The 25,254-nt window shown below is 42.0% G+C and overlaps 1 protein-coding gene across 1 annotated transcript in view; it reads left to right on the top strand.

The window, feature by feature from the left end:
• Nucleotides 1-25,254, top strand: part of LOC127585077 (melanophilin-like) — a 94,586-nt gene that overhangs the window by 32,539 nt on the left and 36,793 nt on the right. Inside the window, 6 exon segments of the mRNA XM_052042648.1 lie at nt 259-307; nt 5,342-5,379; nt 10,171-10,299; nt 12,959-13,169; nt 17,703-17,947; nt 20,806-20,889. Coding sequence (XP_051898608.1) covers nt 259-307; nt 5,342-5,379; nt 10,171-10,299; nt 12,959-13,169; nt 17,703-17,947; nt 20,806-20,889 — 756 coding nt within the window.

Genomic DNA, 25,254 nt, shown 5'->3' with positions numbered 1-25,254 from the left:
CCTCCTGGCCCATTTACTCTTGTAAAGAGACCTCCCTATTGCTTAGAACCCTGCTGCATTGAAGGAACCCGTTTAACTCCAAATGTCTGCGAAGGCGCTGCCTAAATTCATCTCAAGTTCATTGTTCTTTCCTCAGAGACCTGAAAATTGTTCCATTTTACTCAGAGTTCTGATTCCTTCCAGTCTACTGTGAATGCTGGAAATACTCAGCAGGTCAGGCAGCATATTTATCAACCTTGATATAGAAGTTGAGGCAAGCAAGTCCAGCAGGCAGGGCAGGCAGGGGACAGGACGGGGAACGAGGAAGGTCTGATAGGCTAAACTGCATTTATTTTAATACAAAGAAGCCTGACAGGAAGGGCAGATGAACTTGGGGCATTGATAGGCACATGGCCCTGGGATATTACAGCTATTACAGGAACATGGTTGAGGGATGGGCAGGTCTGGCAGCTCAGTGTTGCAGGGCACAAATGCTTCAGGAGGGTTAGAGGTGGGGGTAAGGAAGAAGGGTGAGTTTCCTTTTTGATTAAGGAGAACGTCATGGCCGTACTTAGAGAGTATATTCTGAGGATTAGTTCTGTGAGCAGATGCTGCCTGACCTGCTGAGTTCCTCCAGCAGTTTGCTTTGCCCCCACTTATTTTCCATGGAACTTATCTTCCCCCCCTTCCCCATTTTTATCAATCCCTCCAGATTCTACAACCCAACTACACTGGAGATAACTTACAGAGGCCAATAACCCACTAACCCATGCATCTTTGGGCTGTGGGAGGGAAGCGGGTCACTTAGAGCAAACCCACGTGGTCACAGGGAGAATGTGCACAGTGCACACAGACAGCACAGGAGGTCAGGATCAAACCCATGTTGTTGGAGCTGTGAGGCATCAGCACCATTTGCTGCGCTACACTGTCACCCTGTTTTTCTACATCATATTACACCTGCCTTTTCTCATCCTCTCACTCAGCTTGTCTATATCTCATTAAAGTGTCTTAGCATCCTCTTCCCTAGTCACAATCCCACCCAGCTTTGTATCATCAGAAAACTCGTAAACTTGGTAAGATGATACTTGGTCTACTCATACAAATTGTTGATATACAGTAGGTCATATGGGGCCCAGATACTGATACCCTCTTCCTGGAATTCTTTCATTATTTTAATATTGCCTAGCATGCTAAAATAGTGCACAAAGGGGGCAGATTTTCTGGAATATCACTAGATTGGGTTGGACTATAGTAGGTGGGATTTGTTGAAGGTTTCATTTGGAGAAGCCTTTCTGGTTTCCTTGTTGGGCAGAATCTGGGCCCTATTTCTTCCTGAGCCCGGGCTCCCTTCAGTGCTTCACAAGCTTTTGCCAGGCAGTTGTTCTAATGGTATAATGTGGTGCAATTAACTATTATATCAAGGAAAAGAGTTGAAATTTTATTGTTAATATATTTGTTACCTCTTACAGATTTACACTGTGAAGAAGGTGGATTTGACGATGCATCAGACACTTATTTGCAAGGTGAGTAAACAACAAAATATTTTATTTGTTTTCCGCTTTACAGCAATCTGATAACGTCAGTTTTTAACTCCTGGGCTTATTCGGTGATGCTAATAATACAGCACCTCCCTGTTTGCCACCAACAGCCCTTAGCAAGTTTGCTGATCCATCTACCAATTGACATGAAAAGGACCCAGTGCAGGTTGTGGCCCGAGTTGACCCCTTTGTCATCACTCAGAGAGGTACTACATCCCCAACTCCTGAGTGTAGCTCTCGTGAACCATCGGTTAGGATCATAATTCATGGCAGAAAGGGCAAACAATAATATTGAATTAAATACACACCTGTGGACAACCTTAAAGTCCATATCAACTAGAACCAGTGTCATGTTGAAGATGTAATCAGAGTCATGATGTAAATATGATTTCCTCCATAATGATCTGAGAAAAGACCCTTACACGAGATTAGATATACTGGATATACAGCACAGAAGTGAGCCATTCAGTACAACCACGCCACACTGGGGTTAATGCTCCATTTTAGCAGTCTGTTTTCTTCATCTAAATCTATAAGCATAACTCTCTATTTCTTTCTGCTCCACATGCTCACTCTGTCTCCAAAAGAATGCTTCTACATTACTCACTTCAACCACTCCCTGCAGCAGTGAGTTCACATTCTCAGCACTTTTTGGATAAGTATTTTTTTTCCTGAATTTCCTCTTGGATTTCTTGCTGCCTACATAGTAACAGTCTCTAATACTGTTCCACACAAATGGAGATATTTTCTCTGCATCCTCTCTTACAAAAGCCTTTATAATTATCAAGATATTAAGCTGCTCTTCAGTCTTTTCTCAAGAGAAAAGAGACCCAGTCTGTTCATCCTTTCCTGAGGAGATACCCTCATCTTTCTGGTATTATCCTTGTAAATCTTCTCCGCATCTTCTCCAGTGCCTTTATATCCTTTCTATAATACGGGAACCAAAACTGTACACAGTACTGTCAGTAAGCTCTAAGCAAGATTCAGTGCAGATTTACCATAAATTTACTTTTCAATTCAATCCCTTCAAAACTAAGTCCTTGTGCTCAGTTTGCTTTTGAATGGCCTTGCTAACCTGTGGCATAAATGTTAGTGATTGGCGTATTTGTACATACCAAATTCCCTTTGTTCCTCTTGAACTTCCCTTTGTTCCTCCCACCTGAACTTCCACTTTCCTACCTATTGACCTTCCCGTTTTTCCTACCAAAATATACTATCTTGCATTGTTAAACTTCATTTGCTAATTATTTGCCCATTCTGCAAGTTTATTAATGTAGTCCTGTCATTTGTTGCAGTCTTCCTCAGTATTGACCATCCCCTCTTGATTTGGTATCATCCACAAATTTAGAACGTGTGTTTTTGATTGCAGAGTCCAGATCATTAATGTAAAATGTGAACAGGTGTGGACTCGGCACTGATCCTTATGGAACACTACCCACTTTTTTTTCCACTGTAAATAGCTACTCTTAACTCGTACTCTCTGCTGTCTGGCTTGAAGCCCACAAGCAATCCATTCTGCTATTTGTCCCTGTTCTGCATTCTTTGACCTCATTCATTAGTATTTTATGGGGTACCTTACCGAAGGCCTTTTGAAAATTAGACAGATTGCATCCACTGCATTCCATTGTCTCCCAAAAAATCCTTGTTGGGATTAGTCTTTGATGTTTTTGAACCATAGAACCATAGAACCATACAGCACAAAACAGGCCCTTCGGCCCACCATGTTGTGCCGTCCATCAAACCACCCTCACACTATCTAACCCTTTCCTCCCGCGTATCCCTCTATCTCACATTTGTCCATATGCCTATCCAACAAACTCTTGAACCTGTCCAATGTATCTGCCTCCACCACCACCCCAGGCAGTGCATTCCATGCACCAACCACTCTCTGGGTGAAAAACCTCCCCCTGACATCTCCCCTGAACCTCCCACCCATAACCTTAAAGCCATGCCCTCTTGTCTTGAGCATTGGTGCCCTGGGAAGGAGGCGCTGACTGTCTACTCTATCTATTCCTCTCAATATTTTATATACCTCTATCATGTCTCCTCTCATCCTCCTCCTTTCCAGTGAATAAAGCCCTAGCACCTTAAGCCTCTCCTCATATTCCATACACTCTAATCCAGGCAGCATCCTGGTAAATCTCCTCTGCACCCTCTCCAACGCCTCCACATCCTTCCTATAATGCGGCGACCAAAACTGAACACGGTACTCTAAGTGTGGTCTCACTAGAGTTTTGTAAAGCTGCATCATCACTTCGCGGCTCTTAAACTCAATCCCATGACTTATGAAAGCTAACATCCCATAGGCCTTCTTAACTGCTCTATCCACCTGTGAGGCAGCCTTCAGTGAACTGTGAATATGAACCCCCAGATCCCTCTGCTCCTCTACACTGCCAAGTACCTTGCCATTTACCTTGTACTCTGCCCTGGAGTTTGTCCTTCCAAAGTGTACCACCTCACACTTCTCCGGATTGAACTCCATCTGCCACTTGTCAGCCCAGCTCTGCATCCTATCAATATCCCTCTGTAAGCTCCGACAGCCCTCCACACTATCCACAACACAGCCGATCTCAGTGTCGTCCGCAGACTTACTAACCCAGCCTTCCACCCCTTCATCTAAGTCATCTATAAATATCACAAAAAGTAGAGGTCCCAGAACCGATCCCTGTGGGACACCACTAGTCACTGCCCTCCAATCTGAGGGCAGTCCCTCCACCACAACCCTCTGCTTTCTACAGGCAAGCCAATTCCTAATCCACACAGCCAAGCTTCCCTGGATCCCTTGGCCTCTGACCTTCTGAAGAAGCCTACCATGAGGAACCTTATCAAACGCCTTACTAAAATCCATATAGACCACATCCACCGCACTACCCTCATCAATCTTCCTCGTCACCTCCTCAAAGAACTCTATCAGGCTTGTGAGGCAAGATCTTCCTGTATACTGAATACTGTAAAACTCAATGCCAACTCACTATCACCTGTTTTACTCTATCACATGAAATCAAGATTAACCCCAATAAGTCCTGACATCATTAGCTCTACTGCCCTATCGTCAATTGCTGCAACAGTACCAGCAATATTTCGTTCATCTGCAGTTCACCTAGTTGTGAAAGAAAGAAACGCAGGCTCCTGATAGATTCAAGTATATTCCACCCGTCTTTCCTAAGTATTTTACCACTATTAGTAAATAACTCCGCTCTTGAAAAATCTAGCCTTCCATTTCCCCCCACTCCCTCCAATACATAGTCTGTTGTGGATTTCTTTTCCGTCCTCCAACAGGCTACTGGACACTATCTTTCAAAGTGTTTATCTGAATTAGAAAAGACTTGCCGCTGAAAGCTCCTGATTCTCTGTTAGCTCCGTAGTCTACTATTCAGTTGGTGCCTGCTTCATTTGCTTAGTCAGATAAAACCAATTGACAAAATTTCTGCTCAGTTGAAAGACCCCCTTTGCTAACAACAGGACCAGAAGTTGCTTTAATTCTTTGTGTTCACCAATTAAGCATGGAGTTGCTTTCTTCCAGTTTGCATAAATCATTCGTATTGGATCCTGTGACATGTCGCAAGTACGTACTCTCTGATTTAGTCTACATGTTAGAGGAAGTCTACCATGCTATTAAACCATAAGGGAAATTGATCTTCAATATTATCCTTCTGAAGTGCACAACACTACGTGATCCCAGAACACATGGCTTTATGTGGTGTCAAAGTTTCACAGTCAGAATACATTTGCAGCATTATTGATGTGTTTTTCTCTTCTGTTTTTCTTACCTGCAGGTGGATACAATCCTCAGGTGATGACAGAGGTCATTGAAGAGGATGAAGATACTTTAGATAACTCAGAGGCTCAGCGCTATAGTAGAGTAATACCACTTTCACTGCTTTTGAAAATGTCACTGATTTCTACAATTTACTACAAGATTTTATTTTAGACATTGAACTGTGTCTTCTAATGGCATCTTTAATCATGCTGATTACATTTATTACTGGAGATGTTGGCCAACAATCACCAAGTACAAGATAAACAAATAAGTGCAGTACTGTTAACTTAGTTACAGTGCTGGAAATGGAGCCTTAATTGAGGCAAGTGTAGATCACAACAGGTTATATAAATCATGCAAAATACAGTCCAAGGAAAGTCATGGTAAGGAAATAAAATTGATGTGCATTTTAAAAGCTTAATTGACATTAATATGAACTGAAAGCCTTAAGTGCATCATTTATTGAAAAGAAAATTTGCAGTTTTATATTCTACACTAATAGAAAATATTTATTACAAATCCTGATGACCCAATCTTGCTGTCTCTGGTTTTCACTGCTAGATAAGAACATAAAAAATAGAAGCAGGAATAGGCCACATGACCCCCTACACTTGCTCCACTGTACAATAAGATCATGGCTGTTGAATATACTCAACATCTGAGCTTCCATAGCCATCTTGGGCAGAGAATTCCATAGATTTACTATCCTCCATGTGAAGAAATTTCTTCTCATCAAAGTACTGAACGACCTTAATTTTGAGATTGTGGCCCCAGTTTGAGCTCCCCCCACCCACCCCCACCCCCCATGCATGGGAAACATCATCCCTATATCTAGACAAAAGCAACTACAGAAACTGGAATCCAGAACAAAAACAGAACACTGGAAGAACTCATCTATGGAGGCAAAAGTTGTAAGTCGCCGTTTCAGGCCAAGACTCTGCATCAGAATCTCTTCTGGGGCAGAGGTGACCTGTACAAAAGGGACGGATTGCACCTGAATTGGAGGGGGACCAATATCTTGGTGGGGAGATTTGCTTGTGCTATTAGGGAGAGTTTAAATTAGATTGGCAGGGGGATGGGATCCAAACCAGCAGTGAGGCAGATGGGAGGTTGGAAGTTGATACAGAATTCATCAATGGTCAGTTCAGTAGCCAAGACAGGCGGCAGCAAGGCAGGGAGCAAGGAAAGACTTTTGGATTAAATTTCATTTATTTCAATGCAAGCAGCCTGACAGGTAAGGCCGATGAACTTAGGGCATGAATATCTACGTAGGACTGGGATATTCTAGCCATTACAGAAACATGGCTAAGGGAGGAACAGGACTGGCAGCTAAATGTTCCAGGGTACAGGTGCTACAGGCAGGATGGAAGTGAAGGAAAGGGAGGAGGGGGAGTTGCATTTCTGACTCAGGAAAACGTCACAGCAGTAGTCCAAGATAAAATTACTAAGAGGCCATCCACTGAGGCTTTGTGGACGGAGCTGAGAAATAAGAAGAGGTTGATCACCTTGTTGGAATTGTACTATAGGCCCCCTAATAGTGAATGAGAATTAGAAGAACAAATATGCAGGGAGATTGCAGAAAGTTGCAAGAATAATAGTACTGTCATAGTAGGGGATTTTAACTCTCCTAATATAGACTGGGACTGCCATAGTGCTAAGGGCTTAGATGGGGTGCAATTTGTTAAGTGTGTTCAGGAAAGTCTCCTCTGACAATATATAGAAGGCCCTACTAAGGAGAGGGCAAAGCTTGACTACTCTTGGGAAATAGGCCAGGGCAAGGGGAAGCACTTTAGGACTAGTGACCATAGTTCAATTAGTTTTAAATTAGTTATGGAAAGGGACGGATCTGGTCCACAAGTTCTACATTGGGGCAAGGGAAATTTTGATCGTATTAGACAGGAACTTGCAAAAGTTGATTGGAGTAGGTTGTTTGTGGGCAAAGGGACATTCAGCAATTGGGAGGCTTTAAAATGTGAGCACAAGTACATGGTTCTCTGAAAGTAGTGTCACAGGTAGACAGGATGATGAAGGCAGCTTTTGGTTTGCTGGGCTTCATCAGTCAGGGCACTGAGTGCAGAAGTTGAGATGTTATACTGCAGGCCGCATTTGGAATATTGTGTTCAGTTTTGGTCACCTTGCTATAGGAAAGATGCCATTAAGCTGGAAAGAGTGCAGAAAAGATTTATGAGGATGTTACCAGGACTTGAGGGACTGAGTTATAGAGAGAAGTTGAGCAGGCTAGGACTTTATTCATTGGCGTGTAGGAGAAGGGGGGTGGGGGGGTGGGGAGGAGTGATCTTATAGAGGTGTATGAAATCATACGGGGCATAGATAGGGTGAATGCGCACAGTCTTTTTCCCAGGGTTAGGGAATCAAGAACTAGAGGCCAAAGGTTTAGGGTGAGAAGGAAGAGATTTAATAGGAACCTGAGGGGCAACTTTTTCACCCAGAGGGTGGTCAGTATATAGAATGAGCTGCCAGAGGAAGTGGTTGAGGCAGGTACATTGACAACATTTAAAAGGCACTTGGAAAGGTACACGGATAGGAAAGGTTGAGTGGGATAAGGGCCAAACCCAGGCAAATGGGAATAGCTTAGATGGGCATCTTGGTTGACGTGGACTGGTTGGGCCAAAGGGCTTATTTCCATGCTGTATGACTCTATGACAGGGTGGGGGAAGTGGAGGATGGTAGGTGATAGGTGGAGCCAGAGAGAGAGAGGAGATGATGGGCAGATGGAGCCAGTTGGGGGAAGGGGACAGGAGGGATGAACAAAAGGAGAAGAAAATGAGGTGGACAGGTGAGTGTGTGTGGAAGGAATGCACCAGGCTTGTGGTTTGCCTGAAATTGGTATATTCAGTATCCATACCATTGGGTTGTAGACTACCCAAGCGGAATATGAGACATTATTCTTCCAATTTGCATTTTGCCTTCTCCATTGCAGGTTGCTGTGGGAAGGAGAGTTAAAATGGGATGTAACTAGAAACTCGAGATGGCCGTTGCAGACAGAGCGAAGGTGCTTTGCCAAACAGTTGCCTGGTCTATGTGACCCTGCATCTATTCTGTCAAAGCCCAGAAGAGTGTTATATATTTCAATGAGATTTGCTCTCATTCTTCTAAACTCTGGAGAGTTTAGGCTAAGTTTGCTTAATGTTAATTCCTTCCCACCATCACCTTCCTCCCCCCAACCCCCCACCTTCCAGAAATGTAGCTGGTAATCAAGAGACCAGTTAATGGAATAATTAAAATTCAAATGGGTAGAGACTGCAAAATGATGTTGTTAACATAAACTGGATACAAATATTGGAAATGTAGGGCGTTTCTCTCAGTCCCTCTTTCAGAAGAATATCCTTTGTTTGGTAGGCAACATGGAAAATATTCTAGCTGTGGTCTCACTCGGGCCCAGTACAACAATCCTATTTCTCTTTTTTTTTATCTGGCTTGCATAAGTAACAATTTTCCCAATGCCCTTCGACTTGCTTTGTGGAATTAACTACAGATGCTCCAATATTTACATTTAGTACCTTTTAATAGCTCCTTTCCCAAATCTCTATATCTAATTTGTATTGTCAGCTTCATTTTCTTCACTACTACCAACATCCATACCTAATTTGTATTACTGGTTCTATATCTCCACTTTATATGAGCAACACCTTTTCCCAATTTGAATTAACCATTCTGTAAGCTGATTTCTGTATTCATTACTAGTTGCATTTTCTAATTTCTACATTTGGTTTGTTTTGCCACCTCAATCTCTTTTCCCACGTCTAGCTTTTTATCTGTTTTGCCTCGTGTGAAAAGGCATCAAGTGGTGGCTGGATGCCACCCCCAAGCAGATTATCAATTAGTGTCATTCTCAATCTTGGTGTAGGGGGGAGGATTTCAGAGAAGGAAGCTTTTTTCCACCCTCACCAAAATGTAAACAAAATATTTGGTTTGTTCCTCATAAAACCTCTCCCCAGCCCATCCCCCAAGACTAAGTATTAGAAATTCATCCTTGAGCTGCATATAATTTCCAAACGTTCAATAGTCAGAACAAAATGTAGTTTGTTTCCTGATTCCAGATTTACAGTCCTGTTGGATGAGGCTCCCCTCCAGAGGTGATAAAATCAGAATGTTTTCTCTTGTGTCTTGAACGTGCTCACCTCCTCGCATCAGTGGCCAAATTTTTGGTCACCTAGTGCCTGAATTTTCAAATCCTCCTGTGAATCCCTCTTTCTTTCCATCTCTTCCCACTTTTGAAAGCCTCCTTGAAACTGTTACACTGTCCTCTAACTTCTCTTCAATATCTTGCTGATGTTCGTTGACTTACTATAAAATGTCTTGATACATTGGTTAACTTAGAAGTAGTAATTAGATGTGAGTTGCAGACCGCACAGATAAAAGTTTGTACAGCATTTATACACATTGTCTAAGATTTGAGAATGAATCAACCAAGGTCTTGCATGCCCAAGCACTATGAGTAGCCTCCTCTGGAAATGGAATTCATGTGATCATCACCTGTGTCTTTGCAGTGCATTTCCTTTTTTTTAAACTGTTAGTTTATCAGTTTTTCCATGACATACTTTCCATTAGCTTTCTCCCCTAATCCTGAAATTCAAGGGGCATCACAATGAATTAGGACTCAATAATTCCACTTACTAATGCACATTCAGTTAGCATTTTAATGCTGTACTCATTATAGAATGTCATAGAAGTCATTGAATTAAACCGCAAAGGAGGAGATCATTCAGTCCACTGGCTTTTAGGAAAAGCTATTCAATTAGTTGTTTTTACTTGTTTTTCCTTCAAAGCTCTGATTAAGGCATTTATATTGTTTTTTTGTAAAGAAAAAGATATATAAATAATTTTGAAGTGAAAAGTATTTGAGATGTTTTCTACTCTCTATACTCTCAGCAACGTAGAAATAAACGTCTGCTTTCGGTGCATCCTTTTGACTTTGATATGGACTCAGAGTACTCTGCCCAATCTCGCCGCCCGTCTCTCCAGCTTCCGTCACCACATTTCGAGGGGAATGACTTTCAGGTAACTCTTGCTGCAGCTGCACTGCACTATTTTCCAGCTGTCTCTACAAACAAATGTAAGTAGATTCCTGAGTTTTGCAGATCAGGGATTTGCTGAGAGTTCCTTACTGATGCTGAATTAGCTGAAGTCAGTTGGGATCTCTCAATGTGAATGTGTGTGAACCAGAGTGACAGACTCACACCATAGAATGCATCATGCCAGTGATGGCTCTTTGAATTGGTTCCACTACCTGCTCTTGCCAAATATTGCAGATGTTCCTTTTTCAAATAAGTATCCAAATATTTGTGAAAGTTACAACTTCCATCACCCTTTGACAATATTTTCTGATTTAAAAAAAAATCTTTCACCTCCCCATTGCTTGTTTTAGCAATTATTTTAAAACTGTACATCCAGTTACCAGCTGGTTTCCTGTTCCTGACTTTTTTTATTTGATCCATGTTTAGCTTCTGAAAATACTTATGTATAAGGCACCATCAAACTTGGCTGTGATGCCTCCTCACACTCTATCGGCCACTGTAGATCTGGGTACTGAGGTGAAGAAATCCTCTCTGGAAAGCACCAGGCAGTGGCTGACATCTATGCATCAGTATCCAAGCATAAGGAAGTACCTTCACAGGTAGAGCATTGAGAGAGGGAGTAAACCCCAAATTTGGACTGTGGCTTCAACATCATACCACACAATCTGTTTGCTTATTACCATGGATGCACAGCTTTAACCTTAAGATTTTTCAAATATCTTGTATTTTTGTGTTGGTGTAGAAAAATATTGACATTTTCCAAAGAGTAAACTCAGGTTAGAAGTAAAGCAGTGGAATGTCTCACGGAAATTTATTTCCCTTTTAATATGCATGAAAGCAGTAAAGCAAAATGCAATATTATAATATTATTCCCAAAGTATACATCATTGGTTTCGAAAACATTCTAATACACTGTACACATGATTGCATCTGTAGCTCACAAGCTAATACATAGACAGTTGCTTCTCAGTGTGATGCATTGTAATTCAGGGAAATTATATACTTTCCCATTCAAGAATCCAAGGCTCAAGCTAACCTCCCATAAACGTGGGTGGGTGAAGACAGATGTTAAATTTCAATAATGTGAACCAGCAACCCAAGCCCCTCGAAATCTCCACGTCCAGTTTTAATGAACAGAGGCAGCTCATATCTGTTTGTGGGAGGCAGGTTGAAAACCTAATCAAATGCGGCTGTCTGCCTTCAGTTTAAAGCACTTAGCTGAGTAACCCAACCCTTGAGGAAACCCAATGGTTGAAAGCAGACAATTTTGAGTCAAGTGCCTTTATGCACAGCTCTGAGTCAGGAGGAGAAGCATGTTTCCTTCAGGCCGAACAAGTTACCCATTAAACCTCTGCACGGCTATTCCCAACCCCATACTCTCCAGTCATATGTCTCCCCAACTGAACCAATCACCTTCAAAACCTGACCCCACTAATTATTCACCCTCTGGCCTGTTCTTGTACACCACAACCTTCTGATACAAACCTCCCATAATAGGGACTCCAGTCTGATAATCAGGATGCCTTTGGCAAGAAATATCACTTTAAGGAACTGTAACTTAAATTCTGCAGGATATTTGAAACACAAATTCTTCCAGGTTACCTGTCTTCAGCCCTGAGCCCACAGAAAATCCCCATCTACGCTAAAACCCACACACCAAGCTCAGAACTGAGCAATCTTTGCTCGGCTAGAAACAGAGCAAAACTCCTGTGGCTCTAAATTAACAAGGCTCTCTACACTGTCGGAAGGCAGCTCTTGCTAAATTAAAAGATAAAGTTGTTTTATTTGCCCCAATAGAAATTCTAGTAAATTGTGCAGTCACTGGGGCCCACCCTATGGTCCTGTTCTACCCATTCAAAAATAAGTCTGTCCTTTCTGCTTGTTCCAATTTTCTCCCTCCTGAACGCATTCATGCAAAATAGCTATGTATGGAAGGTATCAGTTAGTGCCTGTGGAGCTGTTGGCTCCAACGTGGACCAGCTGTAGGACAATAGCAAGGACCATGGATAGTTTTCTTCTGCACCATTTGGCTTTATTTTCAACTTTGGGATCTGACAGTTGTTGCCAGGGCTGGAATTTATTGTCCATTCCTAATAGCCCTTGAGAAGGAGATGACAAGCCATTTGCTTGAGCCACCGCAGTTCTCCTGGGAAGAATGGCCCACAGAGAATGTTGGGGAGGGGTTCCAGGATAGGAGGGGAACCTGTGGGTGGCAGTGTTCCTATATGCCTGCTGCCCTTGTCCTCCTTGGTGGTAGGGATCATGGGTGGGGGAGCTGCTGTTGCAGCAGCCTGGCTGGATAGTGCAGTGCATTTTGTCGATGCTGCACGTTGCATCCACTGTGTGCCAGTGGCGGAGTGAATGGCTTTTCAGGTTGTTTGATTGGTTCCAGCATACTACTACTGTGGACATTCATAGGGGCTCTTACTGACAGGAGCAGTAGGATCACAGAGTCTCAGGATTGACAGTTCCTGGCTGATGCTTCAATTCCAATTGGGAATTCCCTTGAGAATGGTTTTATCAGGGTGGTTCTTGTGTATGTTTTTACTGACAAGACACTGTTCGTTGGAATAATGTATATGACAGTCCCCTCTGACTTTGGCGAAGACCATTATTTTTCTTCACTTCCACTTTTCTCGCAGTCATTTTCAGAGTTTTCTTACCCTGGCAATGGTGCAGCAGGAGAGGGTTCCAGGAAGGGGTCCTTGATTGACAATCCAGAGCTTTCCTCAGTATTTCGAAGCATCCTGCAGGAGAAAAGTCAGAACTTGATGCCAGACCAAATGTTCAGCACAGAAGTCCGATTGGAAATTAACGCAAGAAGGCAAAGCTTGGAGAGATCTTGCAAAACCGGTATGCTTCCATTTTCTTAACAAGATGTTTTACATGCCATGTAATAGTCTCCATTTGTACATCAGTATCTATTCTAAACTGAAATACAGAGTTAGTAATTGGTCATCTCACCTTTGGGATCTGCATCAATTCCAACTTGGAATGAAAGTCTATATTCAATGTCCAATATCCCTGGCAAAGCTGGCATTCATTCCTCAAGCATAAGTGCCCTCAAGAAGATGGTGGGGAGCTGCCTTCTTCTTGAACCTCTGGCATCCAGATGGTGACAATACTCCCACTGTGCTTTCAGGTAGGGAATTTGTGAATATTGACCCAGCAACAATATGTGGGTGTGGTTTGGAGGAGACCTTTGAGTCAGTGGATTTCCCCATGGTCCAGATCCCCTTGTGCTTATCCTTATTGTACCTGAAACAAATAGGTTTGGCAAAAACAGTCCTTTGCAACAGTTATATCAATCACACAAGTTCTCGGCATTCCAGTATGTTAAGATTCAAGGGGAAATTCAGCAAATTAATGCTTCCTATGCAAAACAGCAGTGATGGGTACATGTCAGGATTTCAGGCAGAGAAGTCAACCTACTCAATTTGCAGCCTGGATGTTTTTCCATCAGTTGATTTTAATGGATGTCCTGCTCAGCTCTACGCTCAGACTATTAAGTCATCAAACGTACCCCCATAGTCTTAACCAAAGCAGGAAATGTCTGGAAAATGGATGTGCTCAAATGTGTCCAAAAAACATTTAAAAGCTTTAAAAGTACAAATGAGTAAAAGGATTAAATATCTGAAAGATGAAAAAAATCACTAAAATGTTTTAAGACTCTCCAAAATGTTTTTAAAACATTCTGAAGCTATTAAATACTTTCCTTCTATTCAAACCAAGAGGAAGAGATCACTTGTACCTCCTTTTACCTGTGCAGGATTCTTTAAATACGAAGTGTAAATATAGGGCATTTTCCCCAAATTTCCATTCCTATGCAGAATCCCATTTATATGGCCTATTATACTTATGACAATTTCTAGCCCTACTTTGTTTTCCTGTCCTGTTCTTGTTATTTAATTTTTCATTGCAAGAGAATTCACTCCCAGGTTTGTATGGTATCATATTTATCGCAAAGTTCAAATCCATTATGGGAATTAAATCAAATTCCTAAAAGATGCCCTAAGATAATATTGCTGGCATAAACATGAACATAGAACAGTGTAGCGCAGGAACCGGCCCTTTGTTCATGTGTCTGTCTAAATGCCTCTTACACATTGCTATCACATCTGCTTCCGCCGCTTTCCCTGGGAGTGCATTCCAGGCACCTACCACTCTCTGTGTGTAAAAAAAATTGCCTTGTAAATCTCCTTTAAACTTTTCTCTTCTCACTTTATGCGTTCCAGTATTTGACATTTCTACCCTGGGAAAAAGACTCAGACCATCTATCCTATCTGTACCATAATTTTATATACATCTATCAGGTCACCTCTCAGCCTCTGACGCTCCAGAGAAAACAATCAAAGTCTGTCCAACCTCTCCTTATAGCTAATACTCTCTAATTCAGGCAACATTCTATAGTCATAGAGCAATACAGCTCTATGGCCTTTGGCCCAACCAGTCCATGCCGACCATGGTGCCCACCCAGCTTGTCCCAATTTCCTGCGTTCAGTCCATATCCCTCTAAGCCCCGCCCCTCTGTGTACCTATCCAAGTGTTTCTTAAATGATACTATTGTACCTGCCTCAACCACTTCCTCTGGCAGCTCATTCCATATACTCACCACCTTCTGCATGAAAAAGCTGCACCTCGGGTCCCTTTTAAATCTTTCTCTCCTCACCCTAAATCTATGCCCCCTAGTTTTGACTCCCCTACCCTGGGAGAAAGGCTGTTACTGTCCACCTTATCTATGCCTCTCACAATTTTAAACATTTCTATAAGGTCGCTCCTCATTCTCCTATGCTCCACGGAATAAAGACAGAGCCTGGCCAACCTCTCCCTATAACTCAGGCCCTCTAATCCTGGCAGCATCCTTGTAAATCTTTTCTGTGCTTTTTCCAGTTTAACCACATCTTTCCTATAACAGGGTGACCAAAACAGTACGCCAAGTGCAGCCTCACCAATGACTTGTATAACTGCAAGAGAATATCCCAACACCTATACTCAGTGTCCTGACTGAAGAAGACCAGCATGCTAGATGCCTTCTTCACCACCCTGTCTACCTGTGACACCACTTTCAATGAACTATGCACTCGTACTCCTAGGTCCCTCTGTTCCATAACACTCCCTAGTGCCCTACCATTCGTAGTATGAGTCCTACGCTAGTTTGACTTTCTAAAATACATCACCTCACACTTATCTGTATTGAAATCTATTTGCCACTCCACGGCCCACTTCCCTAACTGATCAAGATCTCCTAATTTCGTGTCATCTGCAAACTTACTGATCAAGCCATGTGCATTGGCATCCAAATCATTTATGTAAATAACAAATAACAAGGGTCCCAACACTAACCCCTATGGCACACCACTAGTCACTGGTAGTAATTCTAGAAAATAGTCTATTCCATCTCATCATTCAGCCGAGGAATCAAGCTGATAAATCTTCATTGCAGAGGGTGGAGGTTGAAGGTTGTTTCTTGGAATGGAGGTCAGTGACTTCCCTCGATGGCAAGTACATCCTTTTGTAGAGAAAGAGACCAAACCGGTACTCAATACTCCAGGTGTGGTCTCAACAGCGACTTGTATAATTGAAATTAGACACCTCTGAGCCAATTTTGAATCCACCTAACTAGCTCTCCTGGATTCGATGGGACCTAACCTTCCAGACCAGCCTGCCATGTGGGACCTTGTCAAAGGCCTTGCTAAAGTCCAAGTAGACAACATTCACTGCCCTACCCTCATCTACCCTTTTGCTTTCCTCTTCAAAAAAACTGTAAAAGATTTGTCAAGCGTGACTTTCCACGCACAAAGCTATGCTGACTCCTCCTAATCAGACTCTGTTTATCCAAATGCTGGTAGGTCCTGTCCCTCAGAATTCTAGTGGACTTCTTCTGCACCCTTTCTGAAGCCTCCACAACCTTTTGGTAATGCAGCAACCAGAATCGTACATAATGCTCCAAATGTGGTCTAATCAAAGCTTTATACAGCTGCAACGTGACTTCCCTACTTTTATACTCAGCTCCGCAACCAGTGAAGGCAAGTATGCCATATGCCTTCTTTACCACCCTATCTACATGTGTTGCCACTTTCATCAAACTGTGGACTTACACCCCAAGATCCCCCTGTACAAATCCTAAGGGCCCTGCGATTAACTGTATACCTTCCTCTTACATTTGACCTCCCAAGGGACAATACCTCACACTTGTCCAGATTAAACTGTCATGCCATCCGCAATTTACCAATCAACCCACCTACACTTTCATCCAAATCATTTATATATATATATATATATATATATATATATATATATATATATATAATATATATGTGTGTGTGTATGTGTGTATATATATATATATATATATATATATATCACAAACAATAGAGGTCCCAGCATTATTCCCTGCAGAACACCACTGGTCACAATCCTCCATTCAAAGTAAGACCTTCCACCACCAAGCCAATTTTAAATCCAAGCTACCAAGTCACTACTGATCCCATATGCCTTTATCTTCTGGATCAGTTTACCACAAGGGACCTTGTCAAAAGTTTTACTGAAGTACATGTAGACAACATCCACTGCCCAACCCTCATCAATCATCATCACCTCCTCAAAAAAACTCAAATCAAGTTCGTAAGACGTGACCTCCCATGCTGACTGTCCCTAATAAGTCCATGTTTTCCTAAATGTGAGTAAATTCTATCCCTAAAAATCTTCTCCAGTAACTTCCCTACCACTAGCATAAGGTTCCTTGGCCTGTAATTTATTGTTTTATTCCTATTGCCCTTCTTAAACAAAGGAACAACACTGGCTATTCTCCAGTCCTCTTAAGATCTCACCTGTGGCTAAAGAGGATACAAAGATCTCTGTCAATCTCCTCTCTGGCCTCCTTCAATAACCTGGGATAGATCCCATCAGGTCTTGGGAATTTATCCATCTTAATGTTCTTCATGAGCTCCAATACCTCCTCCTTCTTGATATCAACATGCCTTAGAATGTCACCAAACCCCCTCCCTGATCTCACTATCCTCCATGTCATTTTCCTTGATGCAAAGTACTCATTTAGTATCTCTTCCTTCCTTTGTCCTGAGTGGTTCTACCCTCTCACTGGCTACCCTCTCAAAATGCCTTGGAGTTTTCCTTAATCAGGAGGGTTAAAAAGGGCCATGAAATGTCTTTGGTCTTACTCACCAAAGACATTTCATGGCCCTTTTTAACCCTCCTGATTCCCTACTTAAGTACTTTTCTGCTTCCTTTTAATTCTTCAAGGGCCCTTTCCAATTTTAAATCCTTTCCAATCGATTCCAATGATTCCCTGTTTAAGTTCTTTCCTCTAAATTTACATTAATGTCTTTAATTTTCCATGTCCTTCACTTCCATGTAAATTGATCTCAGAAGAGCTTGTGCATCATGAGCGGAGGGTTCCCCACTCTCAGTCCGTTCCCGGAATTTGGATCTCCAATGAAGAAACAGAGCTGCAGCAGCTTTTGTCACAACAGAAGCACAGGGCCCAGTGCCATGCTGACATGGAGAGTTCTGACAATGAAGAGGCTCCCGAACATCCAGTGTATCATCGCCACTTTGTACGGCATAGGAATAAAAGCTTCTCACAGGAAAATTCAGTCTCTGGTGGACATCAGGTAAATCTACAAAGAATGCAAGCAAACAAGCTTATACCAATGAGCACACAATTATGTGTTACACACAGCTTGGTGTTTATATTGTAGTTTTACCTTTAGGGTGTGCAGCTGTAAACAATATGACAACAGTGTTTAATAGCCAGTGAATTCCAAAAACCTACCATCTTCTAGTAAAGAAATTTCTTCTCATCTTGGTCCTAAATGGCCTAACCCTTACTCTGAGACTGTGACCCCTGGTTCTAGATTCCTCAGCTAGGGTAAACATTCTCTCTACATCCGTCCTGTTAAGATTTGTGAGAATTTTGTAAGTTTCAATAAGATCAAACTCTAGAAAATAGTCTATTCCATCTCCATCATACAGCCTAGGAACCAGGCTGATAAATCTTCACTGCATTCCCTCGATGGTAAGTACATCCTCTTGTCGAGAAAGAGACTAAACCAGTACTCAGTACTCCAGGTGTGGTCTCAACAGCGACTTATATAATTGAAAATAAACATCTTTGCTTATGTACTCAATTCCTCTCATATTATTGGCCAGTGTTCTATTTGCCTTACTCATTGCTTGCTGCACCTGCATGTTCGCTTTCAGTGACTTATGTACATGTAGTTCCCTTTGAATAGCAATCTGTCACCATATAAAAACTACCCCAATGGTTCCCGTTATCACCTCGTTTACTGATCAGATTCCAACACGAGTAGCCCTTTGCGTTCATGTGTATCTCCCTCCAGCAGCTGTCTCCATCCTTCACACTCCCCTCCCCCCACCTCGCTCCATCTGCCTATTTTTTTTCTCTCTTTGTCTGCCTCCATCTATCATTCCCCTGCCACTGTCTCCCAACTCCACCCCCCCCCCCCACACCCCTACCTGGTGCAGCCTGCCTGTCATCTTTCACCCCTGCGTAGTCCACTACTCACCTCGGACTCCTGTCTCACCGCTCCCCTTCTCCACTTTGTCCTGTCCAGCTCCCCTCTGCACTCTCAATCCTGATACAGGGTTTCAGCCCAAACCGTTGACAATTTCTTTCCTCCCACAGATGCTGCTCCTCCAGCAGATTGTGTGTTGCTCCAGATTCCAGCGTTTGCGGTCTTTAAAAATATTCTGCTTTTCCGTCTTTTGCACTGAAGTTACATTTTTCGATATAATATTTCATCTGCTGTTTCTCATGCATTCACTTTGCTTATCTGTTTCTTCTTGAACCCTCCTTACATCCTCATTCCCATCTCTCAATTCCCCATAAGTTTTGTATCATCAGCAAATGTTAAAAATGATATTTGGTCTGCTCAATGTCTAATTATTGATATTGATTGTGAACAACTGAGGCTGAAGCACTGAGCCCTGTATTACCACACTAGTCACAGCTGACCAACCTGAAAAATATCCATTTATTCCCGTTCAATACACACAAAACGCTGGAGGAACTCAGCAGGTCAGGCAGCGTCTATGAAGGGAAATAAACAGTTAACATTTCGGGTTGAGACCCTTCATCAGGACCCCTCCAGCATTTTGTGTGTGTTGCTCCAGATTCCAGCATCTGCAGAATCTCTTGTGTCTCCGTTTATTCCCATTCTTTTATTTCATCAATGCTGTTAAATTAGCCACAACTCCATTTCATGTAACATCCTGGTAAATCTCCCCGCACTCTAATGTCCTGATTCTTATATTCTCTGCCCTCATTCAAGAAGGCAAGAAGTCATATGCTTCCTTCACCACCCTGTCAACCTGTGACTCATTGACCAATTTCCTATATGCAACCCAATTGAAAACTCTTTGAAAATATAAATAAACTACACCCACAATTCCTCCCTTATCTATCCAACTAGTCATGTCCTCAAAGAACTCATTTACTAGTTAGAATTGATTATTTGCAGTATAATAACTTGCACAATGCGTTACAGATATTTTCCTTTGCTGCTTTTCCTCCAATTATCTGCTGTTTGAAATGAGTTGTCTATCTAGTTTCTGCAACTCAATTTTCAGACTTATCACGTCTTTATGCTATTCTGTATGCAATGTGTTCTGAAAAGGACTCTGAAAGGGGATATTCACTGTATCAGTAAGGATGAGCAATGATTCATACATGGCACAACAATAATTCTTTGGATTGGGGGATGAAAACAACAAAGGCAACATTGCTCTCAACATCCAATATTGAGTTTCAATTTGCATCATTTAATTTGACACTGAAGATCCTCTTTAAGCTGGAGCATAAAACAAACTGCTGGAGGAATTCAGTGGGTCAGGTAGCATCTGTTGAGGGAAATAGACATTGGATGTTTCAGGCTGAAACTCTTCATCTGGACTGAAAGAGTAGAGGGGTGATAGCCAGTGTAAAGAGGTGAAGGGGAGGGATGGGGCAAGTGCTGGCAAGTGATAGGTGGATTAGGGTGAGGAGTGATTGGCAGATGGAGGAGGGAAGAGAGGAAATAGCGATAGAGACTGAGAGGTGATATGTGGAGACAACAAAGGGCTGTAGGTGATTGAATTTGAGAGAAAGGAAGGTGGAGCATGGAGCCAAGTAAGAGAGGTGGGGTGGGCAGATGGGAACAGTTGGGGGAGGGGATCCAGTGGAAGGAGTGTGTGGGTGATGTGGAGATGGATAGCCCTTCGTTGCCTCCTACCTGTACTCTTTCAGTCCAGCTGAAGACTCTCTTCTTGAAATGTTGACTGTCTATTTCCCTCCACAGATGTTGCCTGACCCACTGAGTTCCTCTAGCAGTTTGTTTTTTGCTCCATATTCCAGCATCTGCATTCTCTTGTGTCTCCTCTTTAAGCTGGCTGAGTTTGAAAATGTATTCACCCAGCTAGTGGTGGTGGTGGTGGTGAGCTGGTGATGGTTTAACCCTTTCCTTACCTACAGATTTCAGACCTATCCAAGCGCATGTCTTCCATTGAACGAATGCTAAGCAGACTGGAGGAGAAGATAACCCCCAGCTCTGTGAAGGTAATCATTGGGATCGTTTAATTACATTGAGGAAAATGGCAAAATTATGAACTAACCTTTGCATCTTCCCATTATCAATAAATGTAAAGCAAAATTATTTTCTGTGAAACCCAGGGCAAGTGATATTGTTAGCAAACAGAGGAGTATATACTGACTAGTTGGAGATTGACCCAGAAAATGGCATCTGATAACTGGTTTCATGAACTTATTCTAAGCACCAAGTGACTTACTTAGGCAACCAGTCATCAAAAAGAAGGTAATACCACACAAGGATACATAAACCAGTATTACAGGAGAAAGGTGGGTGAAGTCTGTAACTCACCTGCATGTTCACCTGTAAATTGGTTGCCCCAAACGATCCTGCATTGTTGCTCTTTCTTGATATCTTTCTCCTGTTAGTTTCACGTTACGACTGGGTAAGAAAGTGTAAGGAAACTTCCACATTTATCCAAGGTACCTAGGCAATGAAATAATGGTTTCGGTTTTGTTCACTTCTAATTCCTTAAAGAGGTCGGAGTTAGTAAGATGAGGTATTTTATGTCACCCTTATCATCTGAGAAGGGAGAAGGTGAAAATGAGTGACAATGGGTGATGGAAAATGAGGTAGCCAGATCGACAATTGTAACTTTAAATTTTAACAATAGAGTGCGGGTTAGGGCTCAATAGGTAGTAAAAATCTCAAAACTGAACACAGTTCATCTCAAACTAGCATGCTGGCTGGTCTAAAACCACTCTAGGAAAAATTGGATATACTCAACAGACGAGGGAGCATTTATGGAGAAACAAATAAAATTTCATCTGAATTTAACTTTCATCAGAACTGGAAAAGTCAGAGATGGTTTTAAGTAAATATGGATCTGGAGAAATGAGGCAGAGGGAAAAGAACAAAGAGTTCTGTTTTAGGGTCAGAGCCAGGGCGTATTAATTAGCCTGCAGGATAATGCAGTAAGGCAAGAAAGAGAATGATGTCATATAAAGAAGATTGATCTGGAGGGGGTGCAAAATGGGATGATCACAGCTCTCCTGTATAATTGGAAGAAATGGACAACTACAGCAAGCACCACAAAGGAGAGATTCCACAAATGGTGCTTCTGCAAGGTCTTATGAATGTGTGAATTAGGAGCAGGAGTAGGCCACCCATCCCCTCTGCTATTTAATAAGATTATGGCTGACCTACCTGTAACCTCAGCTTTGTATTTCAGTCAAAATTTCATCCCTTGCTTATCAAGAATCCATCTAGCTCCCAACCTTTAAAATATTGAAAGACTCTGCTTCCACTAGCCTGTCAGGAAGAGGGTTGACCCCTTGGAGAGAGAAAAAAAAATCATTTCGTCTGTCTTAAATGGGCAATCACTTCGTTTTAAACAGTGACGCCTGGTTCTAGATTTTCCCACAAAAGGAAACATTCTCTCCATGTCCACCCTATCAAGACCCTTCAGTACCATTTATGTTTAAATCAAGTTGCCTCTCACTCTTTTAAAATCCTTCAACCTTGTAGATAGTAATGGGTGAACCAATGTCAGCTGCTTCCCAAGCCACCGTCCCCAGCATCATAGTTCTGATCACACTTACCCAACTCTGGTGGGCAGTTCTACATCATCCACTTGCCTTTCACTAGTCTATTGAAACACTGAACTCCACCACTGCAAGTAATGACAGGGAGGAGGGAGTAAACCCTTCAAGAACATCCTCAAAGGCCTGCCTAAAAAAATAAGTAATATCATCAAATTGTGGGAACTCCTGATGAAAAACTTCTCGAAGTAACAGAGAAGGATTCCAGACTCTATTGAGCACTTCTCTGAAGGGAGCACCTGAACACCAAGTGCCCGTTGTACACAAACTGACAGCTCGACCATCTGCCTCACTGAGCTCCAACTGCCTCAACTCTGCCAGAGTTTGTAGATCCTGAATAGGACTCTACAGGTGCTTTAGCGCCCACAGAACTGGAGTGGAAGCAAGTTGTACTTAACCCTGAGGGACTGCCTGAGAAGAAGAAGAAATGTCCTTAAACAATCATTAACAGGTGCACCTGCCATCTGTAAAATTGGAGCAATGGTTATAATATATCTTTATTTTCCTTGTTTTTATACATAGTTTAGATACAATGCTGGGCCCAAGCAAGCTGACAATAATTATTGAACAGTAAAGCCAGGCATCATAACATGCTGGGATCTAACACCAGAATATCTATAATTAGGACTTTTACGGTAGGGGTTCTCTAGTGTTGTAGTTTAATCAACTTTTTCCAGTTACTCATAGTTTCTTTGCTTGTTACAGAGCTCCAAACTATTGTAGTCAGGGAAGACGCTGTAATGAGGGGCAACTTTTTTTACACAGAGGGTGGTATGTATATGGAATGAGCTGCCTGAGGAAATGGTTGAGGCAAGGACAATAACAAGTTTTAAAAGACAATTGGATAGATACATGGATAGGAGGGGTTTGGAGGTCAAAAGAAGACAAATGGGACTTGCTTGGATGGGCATCTTGGTCGGCATGGACCAGGTGGGCTGAAGGGCTTGTTTCCGTGATGTAAGACTCTGTGACTCTATGAAAGCATCTTATGAGATATCTAAGAAGGCGAATAAAAGAAGAGCTTGTGTCTGCACTGTAAGTAAAAGAGGGAGAGATATTTCAAACACAGCCTAATTATATTGTACCATTTTTAAGTAACTGATTTAAGTTTCTGTGGGAAGTCCATTAGAAGATAATGTCCTCACCAGTTGCCCCTTCTCCCACAGTCGCTCACTGAGAAATGTTGAAAGGATTAAGGTCAGAAGAAACAAGGCTCTCAGTCGTAACAAGGGGAGGCTCATATTGTCAACTATTCAAAGCAGCATGAGAAATTGCCAGGAGCTGGATATCTCAAGAGCTGCTATCTGTGGGAAGTCCTGTTCACCTATTAGAAGAGTGGCTCTCTTTCAAAGGAAATGGAGCTCTCCTCCTTGGAACTCATCCTTCCCTAGTCCATGAGAAGAATGGTATAAGAACTGGAGTCTGCTGGGGCAGATCACGTGGTATACAGTCCCGCAGAAGTGTCAGGATATTCAGACAAAAATATGTTTTAGTATTCTTTTAATTAATAGCCTCCTATAAAGTGAGTAGAAAATATAATCTCAATAGTATTGATATGATATGAGTATTGATCTATGATGCAAAATCTCCTAAAGTCAGTCTAAAGTTATATTTTGCCATTTTTTTCACTTCTATCTTTTGTCCTCCACCCAAAGATAAACCTGTAGCAATTACTCCATTCAGTTTACCAGCTTATGCCACGTTGTCAGATCTTGCCTGAAGTGCCTCCTTCCAGAGCCTCCTCAGACCTTCCTCATGACTCTCCGCGATATTGACTTGTAGAGAGACAGAGCAGCTGTATGTAGCATGGAGCCAGAAATTGATAAATGATCAGTTTAGCTGTCTTGATAACATTTATCCATCAATTAAAATTGACCAGGACATTGCGAGAACTCCTCTCTCTGGTGTTCTTCAGATAGTGTCATGAATTCTTTTACATATAACTGAGAAAGCAGTTAGGGTTTTGGGTTAACTCTCCTGACAGTATAGCACCCCTCTGAACTGATTGTTCTGATGCATTACACTAATTATACATTACCATCTGATGGTAAATGAATAGAAAAACAATTTTACAAGTTAAATTGTTACTTCCATTGCAAGGAAAATTTAAATGCAGAAAAAAAACATTCCCTGCTCCGCTGCATCTCAAAATGTTTTATTTGGTGTAAGTAGCAAGCATATGTGATTTACATCCTCCTCGGAATATTTTGATTTCCAACATTTTGTTTAGAGAATTTTCCAGCATTTTTATTTAGCCCTTATGAATAAAGCAACTTATTCTGAAAGGATCTTAACTTTTGAACCATCAGTAGGTGCTCCTAACATTAAACATTGCTACTGGGGTGCAGTGGAATGGTGCAGATGTAGGGCACCATTGACAATTTTGGTTGTCACTCCAACATGTTAAACTACTGTTGATCCCCAGCCTTCAGCCACAGCAGATCAGGTTTTCATGACTAGAATGTGTCACCCGGCACCTCCTTCACCAAGGCCGGAATCAAGAATTCATTGCCCACAGGCCCATCATCCCTCCCTACCTCAACTGCCTCCTACGGTCCTTTAAAATGTCTGTTTTCCTCCAATTGAGGCTTCCCTGATTTTAATTTCTCCGTTATTGACAGTCATTTCCACAATTGACAAGATCCTAAGCTCTGAAGTACCATCATAAACTGGTCAATCTCTCCTCCATTAAGATATCTCTCAGCTTGCCTGATATCTCCTTAAATGACAATATCAATATTTTGCACATTAACATTTCCTGTTACGCGCTCTGAGGCATTTTATTAAGTTAAT

This window comes from Pristis pectinata, chromosome 1, assembly GCF_009764475.1.
Source record: "Pristis pectinata isolate sPriPec2 chromosome 1, sPriPec2.1.pri, whole genome shotgun sequence".
NCBI classification, from domain to species: Eukaryota; Metazoa; Chordata; class Chondrichthyes; order Rhinopristiformes; family Pristidae; genus Pristis; species Pristis pectinata.
Note: the sequence above shows the minus strand (reverse complement) of the source record. Positions and strands in the feature narration are given on the sequence as shown.